This window comes from Rhodamnia argentea, chromosome 7 (assembly GCF_020921035.1).
Source record: "Rhodamnia argentea isolate NSW1041297 chromosome 7, ASM2092103v1, whole genome shotgun sequence".
NCBI classification, from domain to species: Eukaryota; Viridiplantae; Streptophyta; class Magnoliopsida; order Myrtales; family Myrtaceae; genus Rhodamnia; species Rhodamnia argentea.
In genome coordinates this window covers 26,811,440-26,827,827 of record NC_063156.1, presented here as the reverse complement: position 1 = coordinate 26,827,827, position 16,388 = coordinate 26,811,440, and the positions used below count along the sequence as shown (strand labels likewise).

General features: G+C 36.9%; 1 protein-coding gene across 2 annotated transcripts; it reads left to right on the top strand.

Moving 5' to 3' along the window:
• Nucleotides 1-6,358: 6,358 nt before the first annotated feature.
• LOC115731171 (CSC1-like protein At4g02900) lies at nucleotides 6,359-14,850 on the top strand. 2 transcript variants are annotated; one of them, XM_048283085.1, is made up of 13 exons: nucleotides 6,359-6,644; nucleotides 7,578-7,703; nucleotides 8,030-8,366; nucleotides 8,598-8,747; nucleotides 8,945-9,080; nucleotides 10,195-10,296; nucleotides 10,504-10,623; nucleotides 10,768-10,848; nucleotides 11,139-11,479; nucleotides 11,819-12,064; nucleotides 12,371-12,695; nucleotides 13,994-14,227; nucleotides 14,604-14,850. In XM_048283085.1, exons 3-13 carry the CDS (start codon nucleotides 8,053-8,055, stop codon nucleotides 14,823-14,825), a joined length of 2,271 nt encoding a protein of 756 aa, XP_048139042.1. In that variant the 5' UTR covers nucleotides 6,359-6,644; nucleotides 7,578-7,703; nucleotides 8,030-8,052; the 3' UTR covers nucleotides 14,826-14,850. The 2 variants fall into 2 exon arrangements, with proteins under 2 accessions (XP_048139042.1, XP_048139043.1); XM_048283086.1 differs by lacking the exon at nucleotides 7,578-7,703.
• The last annotated feature ends 1,538 nt before the right edge of the window (nucleotides 14,851-16,388 follow it).

The window sequence follows — 16,388 nt, the reverse complement described above, 5'->3', positions numbered from 1 at the left end:
CATGATTCATAATAAGTAATTTAGTAATGTTCGGTTTTGTAGTGATTATCATTGACATATAACTTAGACTTACAAAAAATTATGAAAGAATTAGGATGACTTTAGCTGTTGCGGACCCGATAAGCCAAAAAGAAAAAAAAAATTGAACCATGATAAGCAAAAAGTTACACATCGATTTTTTTGCTAAAACGTCTCTAAAGTCTCTGTTTTTTTTTTTAAGTCGTTTGTTATTCGTTTTCCATCTCTTTCCGTCTCAAACAAACATGAGATTCTATATAACTTAGTTTTTTTTCCTTATTTTTCATCTTTATTTTATTGCTTAGCAAATCTAATTGTTCGAAAAACCATTTGATTTTCAATTTACTTTTAAGCATAGAAACGAATCTAAACCGCTTTTTTTTTAATCAATTCATTGATGCACCACCTACAAGCTACTCATAGAGAAATCAAATCTAGATGAGAAATTGATGTATTGCGATATTACTCGCAGACGGTATGATCGACTCTAGCTTTGATGATACGTGATTAAATTTTAACAAAAGTATTTTTTTTTCAAAAATCTGATAATAGTGTGGGAATAATATTACATTGAAGGATCCGTTTGTTTTCGTTGAAAATGAATAATTTGAAAAATATATTTCTTAAAAAACGATTGCTTATGTCGCTTACAAAAACGAAAGAAGAATAAATATTTTCATCGTTCGTAAAAACATTAAGACACAAATTATCATTAATAATGAAAGCATTTTTCATCGACTAACTTTTTAAAACGAATACACCAATTATTTTTCAAGTAATATTTATTGCATCATCATTTTTTTTTTTGCAAGAGCCGAAAATTGAGTTTTTTTTTTTTTACCGGCACCCTTTGAAATTATAATGGGCTAAAACTCAAGACTGACACGTGTTCTACCGTTAGAATGGTCGGTGAAATCGGGCCAATTGTAAAAAGGACTGTTAAAAGCTCTTGACTATGAAGGGGTCGCAATTGTGCTGATTTTACTTCCAATCTTTAGCCACCTTCAGCAGCAATTGGAGGTCACGTTACGCTGTGCTTTAGTGTGTTCGTGCCAAACAAAAAGTTCAATGGTGGAAATTGAAGCATGCTTAGCGACTCTTACTACACGTCGAAAGCACCGGCTTCTATATTCGTTTCGTTTTATTTGACATGAACACGCTTCTAATTTGTGGATTCTTTTTGATGAAACAGTGCAAGAGCTTGGAAACCCGACTATCTGTGAGCTCATGATTTTACTTCCAATCTTTAGCCACCTTCAGCAGTAATTGGAGTTAACGTTATGTTGTGCTTTAGCGTGTTCGTGCCAAACAAAAAGTTCAATGATGGAAATTGAAGCATGCTTAGCAACTCTTACTACACGTCGAAAGCATCGGCTTCTATATTCGTTTTCATTTTATTTGATACGAACACGTTTCTAATTTGTGGATTCTTATTTATGAAACGGCACAAGAGCTTGAAAACCCGACTATCCGTGAGCTCATGAAATACCTTGTGAACATCACGAGTCAATTAAATTCGGGCCTCTGGGCGCTTGCTGTTTTTCCCACCGACGGGACGAGATTAATTTTATTATGATGGTCGATAGATTGTAAGAGCTTGCCAAACACCAATTCATAAAAGATATATAACAAATTATCAGGCGATATTTCTCATAAGTCTCTTCAAATTCTATGTACATAAGCGAAAAAAGGGAGTTTTTCTTTGATATGCCCCATTGAAGTACCACAAACCACTCTATAGAAAAGGGAAACAATGGGGTTTGTTACCACATCACCGATCTTTTCATGCATTTTTTCAACGGCCATTTCGTATGTTGTGCATTCTGGTTGAAGTTTTTTATTTTATTTTAGAGACCGTCGTCAAAATCCAGAGAAAGACGAATGTCATGTGTCACTTGACATAGCGCGTATCTTTTGAGTGTAGGGATGTCGATTACTAATGACGACGACCATCAAATTAATGGTCTATTCACATACTTTCCCTGTGTCTGTTTGACATATTAAGTATCTTTCGAGTATAAGGATTGTAGGTCACCGGCGATTAAAACTACCAAATTATCGGTCTCGTCACATACTTTTCGTGCGTCCGCTTGTTCGTAATCGGTAGTAAATTGAACTTTCCGCACAACATAGTCCAAGTCTCGAGCCATGCAAATGCATCTGTATCAATTTACTTATGCCTTGGGAATTCAAAATTGCAATTTTGAATTTGAAAGTCCAGCGTCTATCCCACAATTTGAGTTACGGATCTACCAGCACAAAAGGCTATTATTACAGCACAGCCTCTTCCATGTCTCATGGGCTGACCATTCCCAATTAGGGCCCTTTTTCTTTCCACTATAACCTATGACGGTTCTTGATTACTGAAACGACCGCCTTTGATAATTTTTCTCGCTTGTGCTTGTTTTGTTGATTATGAAAGGCCGGAAAAAATTATAAAAAAAAAAGTCATAAATCTATTATATTTATATTAATTTAGTACTAAATCTTTTAATTTGACCAATTTAATACTAAATCTTTTTATGATTTGCCAATATAATCCTTCGAATCAATTTTGGCCGGAAACTGACGACATAAATAATCTTTATTATGATTTTTTTTCTTTTTTGTTTTCTACCAAGTCCGGCGAGGGTGGCCGGCTGACCCCACAACAATAATGTGGTTGAAGTTTGGCCACCACAATGTTAGTCGTCAATCCATGCAAAGGGTAACCTACAACAACCCATCCACGTTTTCCGAACCAACATCCCAAAATTGTGATTCAGAAGTCTTGTCTATTTGTCCGTTCTGGCTATTCATTTGTCCGTCTCGAATCCATGATTGAACTTGTGGAGTTACAGAGGTAAACATGACAATCGGCACAAGTACAAAAATCTTAATAGACTATTATTCTCATAGGTAGTAAACCTGATTGGAGTAAAGTGGTGGAGTTGGAAATTGTAGAAATATGTCGCAGTCCACAATGGTAAAGTCAAGATTAAGTATAGTTAGTGTTATCGGTATATAAACTCCATAACTAAAATTTAGTTAGTATTAATATATAGTTTACCTATAAAAAACATTGTGGGGAAAAAGATAAAAGAGAAGGTTATTTTGAAATAGATACGATATGAGGTTACGTATAATGGCTATTAGCTGTAACCGGAACTTGTCGTAATAATTATTATTTCAAGCAAACATTGCAATAGACACTCAACAGGTAAGGGACTTGTAATGTCGGCAATTTTCGAATTAATACTCTATTTACGCATTTGTGATATTTTTGTTTTCCTATTCGATGGTTCTCGAAATTTTCATAACAAGCACTCCTCTCTTTCGGGAATAAATTAATGATACATATTGATTAATTTCGTAATTGGATCATGATTTCGTGCAAGGCATGCCTCAATCGGGGTTAGCCCAAGATTTTTCACTAATATCGAGACTTGGACAGAGTATTTAGGATGAAAACCACTCCGCTTTGTTCTCACGAGAAAGTCTGGTTGGCTGACTGTTAATTCCAATGAACTATGGAGCTTCGAAGTTGGCTTATTTTAACTGAGCTAATATCACGAAAAATTTTAAACTGATATAAATGTGATAAATTTACCTAAATTATCTTTTTAATCATAAAAAACTTCAAACTTGTACAAATGTGATAAATTTACTTCGAATTTTTTTTGACTACTAAAAATCCCAAACTAGTACACCTGTGCCAAATTTACTCCGAACTATTTTTTTGACCATAAAAAAATTTCAAATTGATACACATGTGATAAATTTACTTCAAACTATTTGTTTTACCACAATAAACCCCTAAATTTTACACCTGTAACAAATTTACCCACCTCTAGTTTTCGTTAAATTTTACCTCTAAATTGCTAAATTAGATGACATATAGGGGTGTACTAGTTTGGGATTTTTACCATATGTTTGTAATAAGTGTACAAGTTTAGAGTTTTTGAGGTATTAACCCAATTTGACGGAAATTAAGGAAGGGCAAATTTGTCACATGTGTACTAGTTTAAAATTATTTTATGATAAAAAAATTATTTTTTGGTAAATTTATCACCGTTAGTCTTATTTTGTTAAAAAACGATAAATTAGTTATAGATGTACAAGTTTGTGGTCTATTTTGATAGATAAAAATAATTTGAGGGAATTTATCACATCCGTACTAGTTTGGAGTTTTTTTATAGTAAAAAAAATGGTTTGATGTAAATTTGTCAAATGTGTACCGGTTTAGAATTTTGCGTGGTATTAACCCATTTTAAATTTCATTTGATAAAAGGTATATTTTCTTTGAGGGAGAATTACTAAAAAAGTCAAAAGCCTATTGCAATTATGTCAATTTAGCTCTAAACCTTTTGTATTTCTGTCACTAGTTTGGTAAATTATTTTTAAATAATATTTTGAATATTTTATGATTTTTCAAACCCTAAAGCCACATACGAGATCACGTTTTGGGTAAATTTATCACAAATGTACCGGTAACCGTTATTTTAAAAATTAGGAATCAGGATAAATTTCATTTGATAAAAAAATTATCACAGGTGTACCAGTTTGGAATTTTTGATGATTAAAAAAACTCAGGATAAATTAGTCATAGGTGTACAAGTTTGTGGTCTATTTTGGTAAATAAAAATAATTTGAGGTAAATTTATCAATGTGTTTTTTTGGGGTTTTTTTAAAAAAAAAAATGATTTGATGTAAATTTGTCAAATGTGTACCAATTTGAAATTTTCTGTGGTATTAACCCATTTTAAATTTCATTTGATAAAAGGTAGAATTACTAAAAAGTTAAAAGCCTATTGCAATTATGGCAATAAAACTCTAAATTTTGATTTGAGATAAAATTGTCAAATGATATTTTGATACTTTATGATTTTTCAAACCCAGAGATTTTCGACCCTCGTTAGATGGTATTAACCCATTTTAATTTTCATTTGATAAAAAAAAAAAAAAAAAAGGTAAAAGCAATGGCTCCCTTCTCCCCGAGGAGAATTACTAAAAAAAGTCATAAACCTATTACAATTATGCCAATTTAGCTCTAAATCTATTTTAAAGATTATTTAACAATTGTAATGATTACTTTTTGGTAATCCCCTTTTAGTACACCATTATTACCATTATTTGCAAATAATATAAAGATCATAATTAGTCACTACTCTCTCTTAATCAGGTAACCACAGCATCCTTAACACCCCATTTCACCCACTTAACTGAATAATCACTCAACTATAAAAGATAAGATTTCTTTCTCTTTTATACACAACCGAATGAGGACTCAATTTTGACCCAAAAAATAAAAATAAAAATGAGAACTCAACATTAGTTACACTCGATTGGAAAGTAGTCTAAAGAAAATCTAGCACTCAATGTACAAAAAAGACAATTATTCTCGGATGCCAACCCTTTATTCTTTGTAATAAAGTAGAGAGGAGTTCGAATATTGTTATCGTTACAAGTGAATATTTAATTTTAAATAATTTGACTATTTCAAGTCCCGGTTGAATCCGGGCAAGGAAAGGAGGTCGCAGGTTGACGCCGAGAGGAATCAAAGCAAATATCGAAGAGCAAACACAGCTAAGCCGGCTTTCAAATTCACAAAACGATCATTTTCCGAATAAGTCGACTGGTTCCTCGGGCAGGCCTGGTATGCGACACTCTTAACAAAGGACAGAAAACTAGGAATTGTTCAATGTGCTGATAAAATAAAGCTTCAAATACTCGACAAACGGACCTTTCGGAAGCCGCTGCAACGGTCCATTCTAAGTAGCAAATAAATTAAGAATAACTTCAATGGGTACCCCATCGAGGTATTTTTTGTAAGCGATTTTTTAAATCACTCATTTTTCGCAAAATGAACACGCACCTCACCCCAAAAGCCCGGTCAATGTATTTCCTGGCCGGTAAGTTTCGGGCGGTCTCGTGCCTTTGTCATCCCTAAAAGCTAATTTAAAAAGTGAGATTTTCCCTCACACTTATAATTTAATCATTAGCCACTTCGAACGACTAATGTAGGACAAATCCCAATACTGAATAACAAGGAAAATTGTAGCTTTCGATTGCATTGACTTTTCTCACGGCATGTACGAAACGTGCTTAGGAAGTCGTATATTTTCGTATCAAGTATAGTTAGTATTTGAGTTCAACCAAAAAAAAAAAACAGTTAGTTCGAGTAGGGAACATTCTCCGTGATGTACTAAATTCTTAGTTATCACCGTCGAAGCGCAAGAGACAAAGGAAGGAATCCGGACGAGGCAATTTCGTAAAACCGAAGCGTTTCAAAACATGGACACCGTGCAAATGCCAGCGCCCCCGCCCCCCGAGAACGTCGAGAGCGAAGAGAGAGAGATATATATAAATAGCGGAATGAGCGCGAATCACCGGCCAGCTTTCGACGAAACGGCTTTGGATTCTGCACGTTGCCGCCCTCCCACATTCCTCTCTCGCTCTCTCTCGATCCCACGCATTCCCTCGCCTCCATCACCTAAAGCTGAACACCTCTCTCCCGCTCGCTCGCTCGCAGGCAGATACCTCCATTGATCGATTGTTCGATTCTTCGTTCGCTTTGCCACCGCTTCCCTCTCCTTCCTCATCGCGTCCGATCCTGACAAGTGCGCGACTCGGAGTCCGGAAACGAGGTACGCCATCTCTCCCTCTCTACGTGGCTTGGCTTCGTAATCTCTTGAACCTCTTCTGTTCTGTTTGGATGCCGAGGAGACGCGGCGGAGATAGATAGGATTCGTGGCACCGTTGGAGCTGATGAAGCTCGACGACGGAGTGAAGAAATCGTTCGCCTGTTACGCGTGGTTTCGTGGATTGTTTTGTCCTCGTTGGAGGATTCCTCTGTTTTCCTCGCGGAACAGACATGAGGACCCGCCATATGCCGAAGCCTATGTCGCTTTCTTTGCTCTCTGGCTTTCTTTGATTATTTAAATAAAAGTGGTTTATTTACATCCTGTACGAAGTAAGCGAGAAGATTTTGGAAGGCACATTCGACTATCAATGTGCTGTACTGGCTATTTTGTTGTTCCTTGTGAGTAGAAGATTGAGTATTGATGATGCTGGCATGTTCGTGTCCATTGCCAGCTCTCCTCCTCCTCCTCCTCTTCTTCTTCTTCTTCTTCTTCTTCTTCTTCTTCATTGAATTTTTAGTCAATGCGGGTATTAGCAAATCGTACAGGTGCGTTCTACATAACGATCTGGTGTTGATCTGCTCTGTAGCTTGAAAATGTCGTGCAGATTTTGCTAATAAATGCGTATCCTTTTCGTACTCCCCTTAGAAAGACAGAGTAGCTGTATGAAGATTAAGATAAATTATTCGTTTTTGAGACCTTGTTACCATATGCAGATTCTCATATTCTGATTTCTTTCTGCTAACATGCTAATTTGTTTCACGAAGGTTCACTAATTGCTAGGTTCTGTCATCTTACTGGTTTGGCATAGTTTGATACGATTCGCATTTTACTTTTCTTACGCACTTCCTTAATGCTCCCTGCATAGAAGTATTGGATTTCTTCCATTTACTACGCATGGTGTTCCGCTTATATGAGTGTTGTTCATCTTCATTGCAGAATAGGATGTAACCACTGATCAGGTGGCTCATGCTTCTTATACTTTTCCCAGTGTCGATTCCCTTTGATGTCAGTCTCTCATCTTGATCACCTTCTACTTGCTGCATCAGATAGCATGTATATTTGGTAGTCTCAAATTCTAATTTGAAATGATTACTCCTGTTTCTTCTAGCTAAATATAAGCCTTCCTTGCTTTTGAGTGACCGAAACACTAGTCATGGGACCCATATTCTGGAAATTACAGTTCAATTTTCTTCTTTTTATTCGAGCTTAATCCCATTTCAGGATTTAAAGAACTTGTAAACTACCATCGCAAACTCTATGGGACAAATCTTCCCATCTTTTCTTAGATTTCCATCATCTTGTGAAAATTTCTAGCGTATCAAGGAACTTTTCCCATTAAGCACCGTCAAAGCCATGGTTTTGCTTACTGTTATCTGTTTCAAATGTAGGTGACTTATAAGTTTCATAACAGATGGCCAGCCTCCAAGATATCAGTGTTTCGGCAGCTATCAATATTATATCTGCAATTGCATTCCTTGTTGCGTTTGCAATATTGCGACTACAACCTGTAAACGATAGAGTTTATTTTCCAAAATGGTATCTCAAGGGCATAAGAGGCAGTCCAACCCGCTCTGGAGGCTTTGTGAGCACTTTCGTCAACTTAGATTTCAGAACATACATAAGGTTCTTGAATTGGATGCCTGCAGCACTTAGGATGCCAGAACCAGAGCTCATTAATCATGCGGGACTTGATTCTACCGCATTCATCAGGATTTACCTTCTTGGGTGAGCTGTTAAGATGCTTTTGCTTTATTGATTTAATGTTCAAAGTCTTCTAAAGTTGCTCACATAGCGACTTTGAGTGGTTCATCCAAGTCAATTGATTTTTCTTGATTTATATTATCAAAGTACGGGTCAACTATGAGCATATGGTTTCAATGAAGACTTTGATTGCTTAATGTTTTTGTTGTGCTCACTCTTAAGGGAATTGTCTTATTTGGAGACCTTCACGTGCAGATTGAAAATATTTGTCCCCATTACTTTTCTAGCTTTCGTGGTTTTGGTACCTGTTAATTGGACGGGAGAAACTTTGGAGACAATAAAGGATGTGACTTTCAGCAATATTGACAAACTCTCAATATCCAACGTTCCATCTGGATCACAAAGGTGAAAAGGAACATGTCCTTGTAATAGTTATCCTCCTTACATTACTCTGCAGCTGAGAATGTTTGTACGAAGCAAGTCCATCAGTGAAAACTCTATTGGATACACATACTTCTGCAGCCGTGACAAGTTTTGTTCCTAATTCCATATAAGGAAGATGAAAAATGTAACTCCAAAAGTATTCTTTCACTTCTTTCCAGGTTCTGGGCGCACCTGGTGATGGCCTATGTCTTTACATTTTGGACATTCTACATTCTGTATAGGGAATACAAGTTAATGACTAATATGAGGTTGCAATTCTTAGCATCAGAAGATCGTAGTCCAGATCAATACACGGTTGGTACTACACTTTGGCCTGCCAATAGTTGATTACACTTATTTTTGTAGTGTCTCCGATATGTGTTATGTATTTGGATTATAGAATAATTAAATTTGTCAAAGTGATTGGCCATGGCAGCAAACCATTCTACATTGGAGGGAAGCGTATATTCCTCTGACAGTAAGCTTAGCAAAAAAAAAAAAATATTAATTATACAGCCATTAGAACCAGACAATCATTCGCATCTGTATAATATCACTTTAAGAACTACATAATCTGTAGTCATTTCAGCTCAAGGCAAAACTGAAGCGCAATTTTCTTCCATATTGTTTTTCCTTCAAGAAAAGGGCTGAAGACAAACAGATATAAGAAATACAGAAGAACATCCCTTTTCCTATTGGAGAAGGCCCAGGCCCTCCACGTCCTTCTTAGTGGCCATCTTTGATAATTAGGCATCCATATGTTTCCTACTGCACCAGCGTGTAATGATGTCCGATCAGTGCATGCTGGAAGTTTTGTTTAGTTTTCGTATTGCTGCTGAAAAAAGGCAGTTTAGAGGTATATGCAATGATCAAATTTTCAAAAGTTTCTACATCCAGCTTTTTCAAGTATATTTCTCTGAGGCCTAGATCTATCCTTGTAGGGTGGGACCATGTCAGTAATTATTTGACCCTTGCTAGTTATAGGCTTACCATTTCCATGTTTGCTCTAGACAACAAGTTGAATGTGTTTCATTGCATGTAGCATTGGCATGTTAAAAACAAGGAGGAAACCAATGCAACAAGAAGTAAACCAAGGCAAAATTTTTTATCAACCTTCTATTTGATAAGTCTATTCTCTTTATCTGGTCAGAATAGATGTAAGAAGCCATAGGTTGTTCATTCACTTCATCTGATACTTTCCTGGTGCTTTTCTCTTTATCATTTCTCATTCCCAATTTTCTTTTCCTATCGAGACGATAAAGTTTAAGGCTAAGCACTTCAGTGAGTATATGCTTACCGCGATGCCGCTAGAATCTCTAGTGCTATTGCTATAATAGATTCGAGTCAAGAGCATCTCTAACACCTATTAGGAAGTTCTTACCAACTTGGCTTTAGACATCTTATTCATTTGTAAGATGTTTATATGCAGGTTCTGGTGCGGAATGTTCCTCCAGATTCCGATGAATCAGTCAGCGAGCATGTTGAACATTTCTTCTGTGTGAATCATCCTGATTACTACCTTACACATCAGGTTTATCTCTGTCGAAATTCCTACATATTTCTGTGGACAGAGAGCTTATTATGATTCAAAGAGGAGGAGCTAAAAAGGAAGAAGAACGGGCGTTTTTGGCACATATTAGGAAAGATAAGCAGAAGGAGAATCTGTCTGACTAGAGGGACTCTTCTAGCTTTTAGCTCTTGTCGGTCTCACAGCTTCATCATCTTTTTTAACTCACAGGTTGTGTACAATGCAAACAAACTGGCAAAGTTGGTTGATAAGAAGAAGAGTCTGCAAAATTGGTATATTTACTACCAAAATAAGTATGAACGAAATCCTTCAAAGAAGCCAACTATGAAGGTGCTCATTATTTTGCATGTCAAATTTTAGTGAAGTTCGTGCTTGTATTTTACCTTTTCAGCTGTGACAGAACATTTGAAGGACTTTATTCTCAACTTACAGTGACAATCTTTTACCTTTTTATCTTATATGCGCTATTTGTAGACCGGATTTTGGGGTCTTTGGGGGACTAGAGTGGATGCTATAGATTATTATGCTGCTGAGATCGAGAAGCTAACTGATGAAGTAAGTTCTCATCCCCAAGAGGCATAAATGCACTTACTGTTTGGACTTTGTATGTGATTCTCACTGATTCTCTGCACCATTTTCTTGAGCTTATTCATCACATTAAGTGCCATGATGCATGATAATCATAGGACAGCAGATAGTCTGAAATTTGAAATTGCTTGTCCAAATACAGCGGTGGGAAATGTTAGTTATGTCATTCTTTCTAAGGAGTTAAGTTTTTCCAATAGTAAAAGCTTGAGAATATGGTAAGACCCTCGTTTTTATGCTGGGAAGTGACGTTCCTGCAGGAACAAGCTGAAAGAGAAAGGGTGATAAGTGATCCCAAGGCTATTATACCTGCAGCATTTGTTTCATTCAAGAGTCGTTGGGGAGCAGCTGTGTGCGCTCAGACTCAGCAAACAAGTAACCCTACAATATGGCTGACAGAATGGGCACCAGAGCCACGTGATGTTTATTGGGACAATCTGGCAATTCCTTATGTTAAGCTTACTATACGAAGACTACTTATGGCTGTTTCTTTGTTTTTCCTTACATTTTTCTTTATGATTCCCATAGCATTTGTCCAATCTCTTGCAAACATTGAGGGGATTGAAAAGGTTCTACCCTTTTTAAAGCCATTAATTGAAAGGTAAGGGCTGCATCATTTATTCACGAGTGCTTTCATATATGTACCAACTGCTTGCTGTTGGGATCTTGCATTTTCAATTATTTACAGGAAGTGATTATAAACTGAATTTCTAGAAAAGAAATAATCACTGTATTAGAAGATATGCAAACTCTTTTAGAGGGAAGATTGACAATGCATCATACTTTAAGCTTGAGAGAGATATTATTGCTTTTCTCAGAGTCTTACCTGATTAGGCTTTCACTCAAGATGCATCAAAATTGTAATCAATCTGTTGGGAATGCCTGTGCTGATGCTGATTCCTTGATGTACTTAAAATTCTTTATGGTATATTTGTTGCAGGAAGGGTGTAAAGTCTTTAATTCAAGGATTTCTCCCAGGAATTGCCTTGAAGATCTTTCTTATTTTACTTCCAACAATTCTTATGACAATGTCAAAAATAGAGGGTTTTACCTCTCTCTCTTCTTTGGAGAGGAGATCAGCTGGAAAGTACCATTTGTTCGTACTGGTCAATGTGTTTCTTGGAAGCATCATTGCAGGAACCGCGTTTCAACAACTCAAATCTTTTCTCCATCAGGCTCCGACAGAGTAAGTTAATTAAACAATGTGTTTAAGAGAAAAAAAAAATTCCTCTCACATTAGTATTTATTTTATGCAACACAGTATCCTGAATTAAATGCTGCTGTGATGAGCAATGAAGGTGTGCAAACTCAAATGTGTTCCATTGTTTTTTTGGAAGCACTTTTATCTCTCCAGCAGTGAAGGCTTTTTTTTCTGGAGTTGTTGCAGCTTCAATTTTCCCTTTAAGCTGATTTGTGTCTACTTCCAGCTCTTAACTTCAGGGGTTAAATCTATCAAATTGGTATCACATAACTAATTGTGCTGCTGTTTCAGGATACCAATTACTATCGGTGTGTCTATCCCTATGAAAGCAACATTTTTTATTACTTACATAATGGTGGATGGTTGGGCTGGAATAGCTGCAGAGATTCTCAGATTGGTTCCCCTAGTTGTGTTCCATTTGAAGAATACTTTCTTGGTAAAGACAGAGAAGGACAGAGAGCAGGCAATGGATCCGGGTTGCCTGGGCTTCGCAACATCTGAACCTCGGATTCAACTCTACTTCTTGCTGGGATTTGTCTATTCGGTTGTCACGCCTGTGCTTCTCCCTTTCATTATCGTCTTCTTTGCTTTTGCCTATATGGTTTTTCGTCACCAGGTTTGTGGCCATCAGAACTAGTAGTTGAACTTCCAAATTTTTAACATCATTTGCATGTCTCTTTGAATGCATCGGTGAAGAAAACATGTATTAGCAATCAGGATTGCACGTACAGCACTAGTGAAGCTAAGGAAGATAAACACTAGATGAAATCTATTTGTAAGGTTAATATAAAGCGCGATGTCTGGCGATTTAATTCTTGCATTCAATACCAGGAACAGGATAAAGAACTAGCCTTAACTGTAGAAACATTAGGTACGAAGCACTGGTTTGTTTGCCAAAACGATTCACATGATACAGCACTATTCCTGCATTCACACTTAGGATGATGGCAATTACGGCCATTGGTGAATGGTGAGGTGTCCGCGATATGAGTTATTTTCCGACCCTGTATCTCATAACTCTGGTTTAGATATTAAATATTGTTAAAAGATATGTAGGTCTGTCAGCTTTGATGTCAAGGAAAAGTATCATTCTTTTTGTTAATCTCAGAAATTTTTCGTATGCAACATTAAAAGGTTGTCCAGTTATTCTTTGCTGGATTGATGGCAAGTAATCAGCTGGTAAATTATCAAAACTATCACTACATTTACTGTTATGACAGAGGATGCTAGGTGTTTGAGCTATGCAATCTGTCTAGGTTTTTGACTTGCGTATCTCTCAGATATTGTCAGAATTAGGTATTGAAAGTCTTCACCCAAACTGATTAATCCCTTGCAATATGCTCACGGAAGTTTTTTACACCTATGACTATAGGCTTTGGAAAGTTTTCTGCTATGCGAGCAATGGTCTCCGCATTGAAGTTGTGCACTCAGGACGAGAAAATTAAACTGGTCAATTATGCTCAATCTATTTGAATTTTTTGTCGGTCGGATATTTGAAAGTTTTCCTGCTTCACCAAAATAACTCCAAGCTTTTAAAGTGCAGGAAATTATCCTTATAAAAGATGTGAATTTAATGCTATGATGCCTAGGGATGACGCTGAGAAAAGCCAATAACAGTTCAGAGATGCATATTTTATAGAGGATGACTTTCCTATTCCATGTATTGTTTAATCATATCTTCCATCAGTAAATTATGCAGTTCTATTCAGTGAAATCCTGATTGGAGTGGTTTTTAGCTGGGTCTTGGCCACACATCTTTTTTATGAACAGTATATCAGATGCATCTAAGTTTGCAACCTGGACCAAAGTTTTGTTGCTAAGTCCTGTGATGCATGTTTTGCTAGTTCAATATAACCTCCCTGGCAGTTCTCTGAGAGACTTTTCTTACTGATAGATCCTTGTTTGTTCTCCTAGGTTATAAATGTGTACAATCAAAAATATGAGAGTGCGGCAGCCTTCTGGCCAGATGTGCACAGGCGCTTGATTATTGGGATGGTGATATCTCAGCTTCTACTGATGGGTTTAATGAGCACAAAAGATGCAACTAATTCTACGCCACTCCTCATTGTGCTACCTGTTTTGACCATCTGGTTTCATATATTCTGCAAGGGACGTTTCGAATCAGCATTTGTCAAGTTGCCATTACAGGTTCGGTCAGAAACATATACAAATAGAAGTCCTTTTTTGCATTTATCAATCTGTGACGAGTTGTTTGCATTTTCCTAAGTAGATCACTAATGCTTAATCAGCGCATGGAGCACACACCACCATGACTTGCTTGCTTGCTGAGTCTTGCAGCCTTTCCCAGAATCCGTCCTGAAGAAATTTATGTGCACAGCTTTTACGTTGATGCAGTAGTCTAAGTCACTTAAGCTGCTAAAAAGACACCTATTTGATCCCCTATTATGCACACTTCGAGGTTGATCGATGATCTGATACCCGTGGCTAAAAATTGTAGCGACATTATGGGTGCAATGATTTTGCTATTCTGGCATGACCGACGTTCATATTTGACGAATGACAGAATGCCATGGTGAGAGACACACTTGAGAGGGCCACAGAACCGAACCTGAACTTGAAGGCTTATCTTCAAGATGCTTATGTACACCCTGTTTTCAGGGGAGGTGAGTTGGAAAAACCCGCGGTGATCGACGAGGAAGAGAACAACCCTCTTGTGCCGACGAAAAGGACTTCTCGTCGTAGTAGCAAGTACGGTTCTGACTGCAGTTCAGAAGCCGGAATCTGATCAGCAGGACAGCAATTCCCTCCATTCTTTTGTCAATAGAAGGAAACGAGAATCTTAGGTTTACATCCCATAGTCGCCCCTGGTTGTAGGAACTCTCACAAATTGATGGACCGGGTGCACAGAATGGCCTCTCCTCTCCTAGTTGTACAGCTACAACCCAATTCTATCTGGGCTGTATGGGGCCACTTCCAGCAGAAATTAAGATTTGCATGAGGTGGAGATCCCAGCATCGATTTGTGAATTCTAAGGCACGCAATCTAATTGTTCCAATTTTTTTTCGGTGCCGGTAAATTTCAATGAGTGTTAACAAACTGGTAAGTGTCAAATAATTATGGGTATAGGAAAATCAAACCATTTTTCTTGAAAATAGTTTTTTGCCGAAATTGTTTTCCAGCAACTTTATCTTTCGTGAAATAAACGAAGCTTGATTTTATTGAAAGGGGAAGAAAACATGCAAAATTGGAAAGTATAAAATCTCTTTTCACTCTCATACTATTCCTTCATCTTCATCTTCTAACTCGTGCTTAAGATCCTTTTAAACAAAGGTAAAAGAAAAACAAAGATCAGCGACCCAAGCTGATTAGGTATCCAAACATTTATGAACAGCACAGAGAACATTGGATATGATCGAAGTATCATCGGAATACAAATCATCGGCTCATGAGTTACTGAAGTTGGTTCATCGGTATATATAGCTTAATGACTGAATTCTGAAACAGAACATTCGTATTTGATTAAATGCAGAATAAAAGTTACAATATTGGAACCGTTGTAGCTCTAGTTTTATGAAAAAAAAAAAGTGAGAAATTTTTTAAATAATGACCTAAAGTGCTCTTATTTTCTCAAATAAGGGCATGAAGTAGACCTTGTTTTAAATAAGAATTTGAAATGGCTATATCGGTCTCAAAGAAGAGTCAACCTTTAAGCTGATCAAGAGCATTTTCATCTTTTATGTTTTAATTTTTTTTCCTTTTTTATGTTCTTTTCTTTTCTCTGGTGGTCAAGGGGTTGGACCTGAGCTTGCAAGGGCCACTCTCGCCCTAGGCGAGGCCGGCCTTGAAAGCCACAAGGAAGGGCTAGCATCGCCTGATCCGACGAGGGCTTGCAAGCTCTTGCCTAGTTGCTCTCGTCGGTCGTAACAAAGAGAAAAAAGAAATGAGAAGAAAGAAAAAAAAAATTTCAAATTAAAAATTGTCTTAGGAGGAAAATACACTTTGATGGCTAGAATATTTGGCAGGCCAACGTCAAAGCCCTTATTTGATACAACTATGATCATTTCGGGCTTTTTTTTTGTAATAAGGTCCACTTCGTGCTATTATTGAGAAAATGAAGGCTCTTTAAACTCTTATTTGAAAATTTCACAAAAGAATATATGGGAAGGCCAATTTTCGCACCTTATTTGGTTTTTTACACACCTTTTTATATGAAAAGACAAAAGCAGCCTTTTTTTTATTTTTTTATTTTGTATTAACGGTAGTTATAGCATGTATTTTTTTTCCCCGAAAAGGAAAGAAAGAACACTATGGTGGATCCACGTCATCTCTCCATGGCATGGGATAATTA

What these genes read in the sequence shown, in the direction of transcription:
- LOC115731171 (XM_048283086.1), top strand. Translation starts at nt 8,053, where the DNA reads ATGGCCAGCCTCCAAGATATCAGTGTTTCGGCAGCTATCAATATTATA. An exon ending in ATTACTACCTTACACATCAG is followed by an intron (nt 10,297 to 10,503) that starts GTTTATCTCTGT and finishes TTTAACTCACAG; the next exon opens with GTTGTGTACAATGCAAACAA. An exon ending in CTCCATCAGGCTCCGACAGA is followed by an intron (nt 12,065 to 12,370) that starts GTAAGTTAATTA and finishes CTGCTGTTTCAG; the next exon opens with GATACCAATTACTATCGGTG.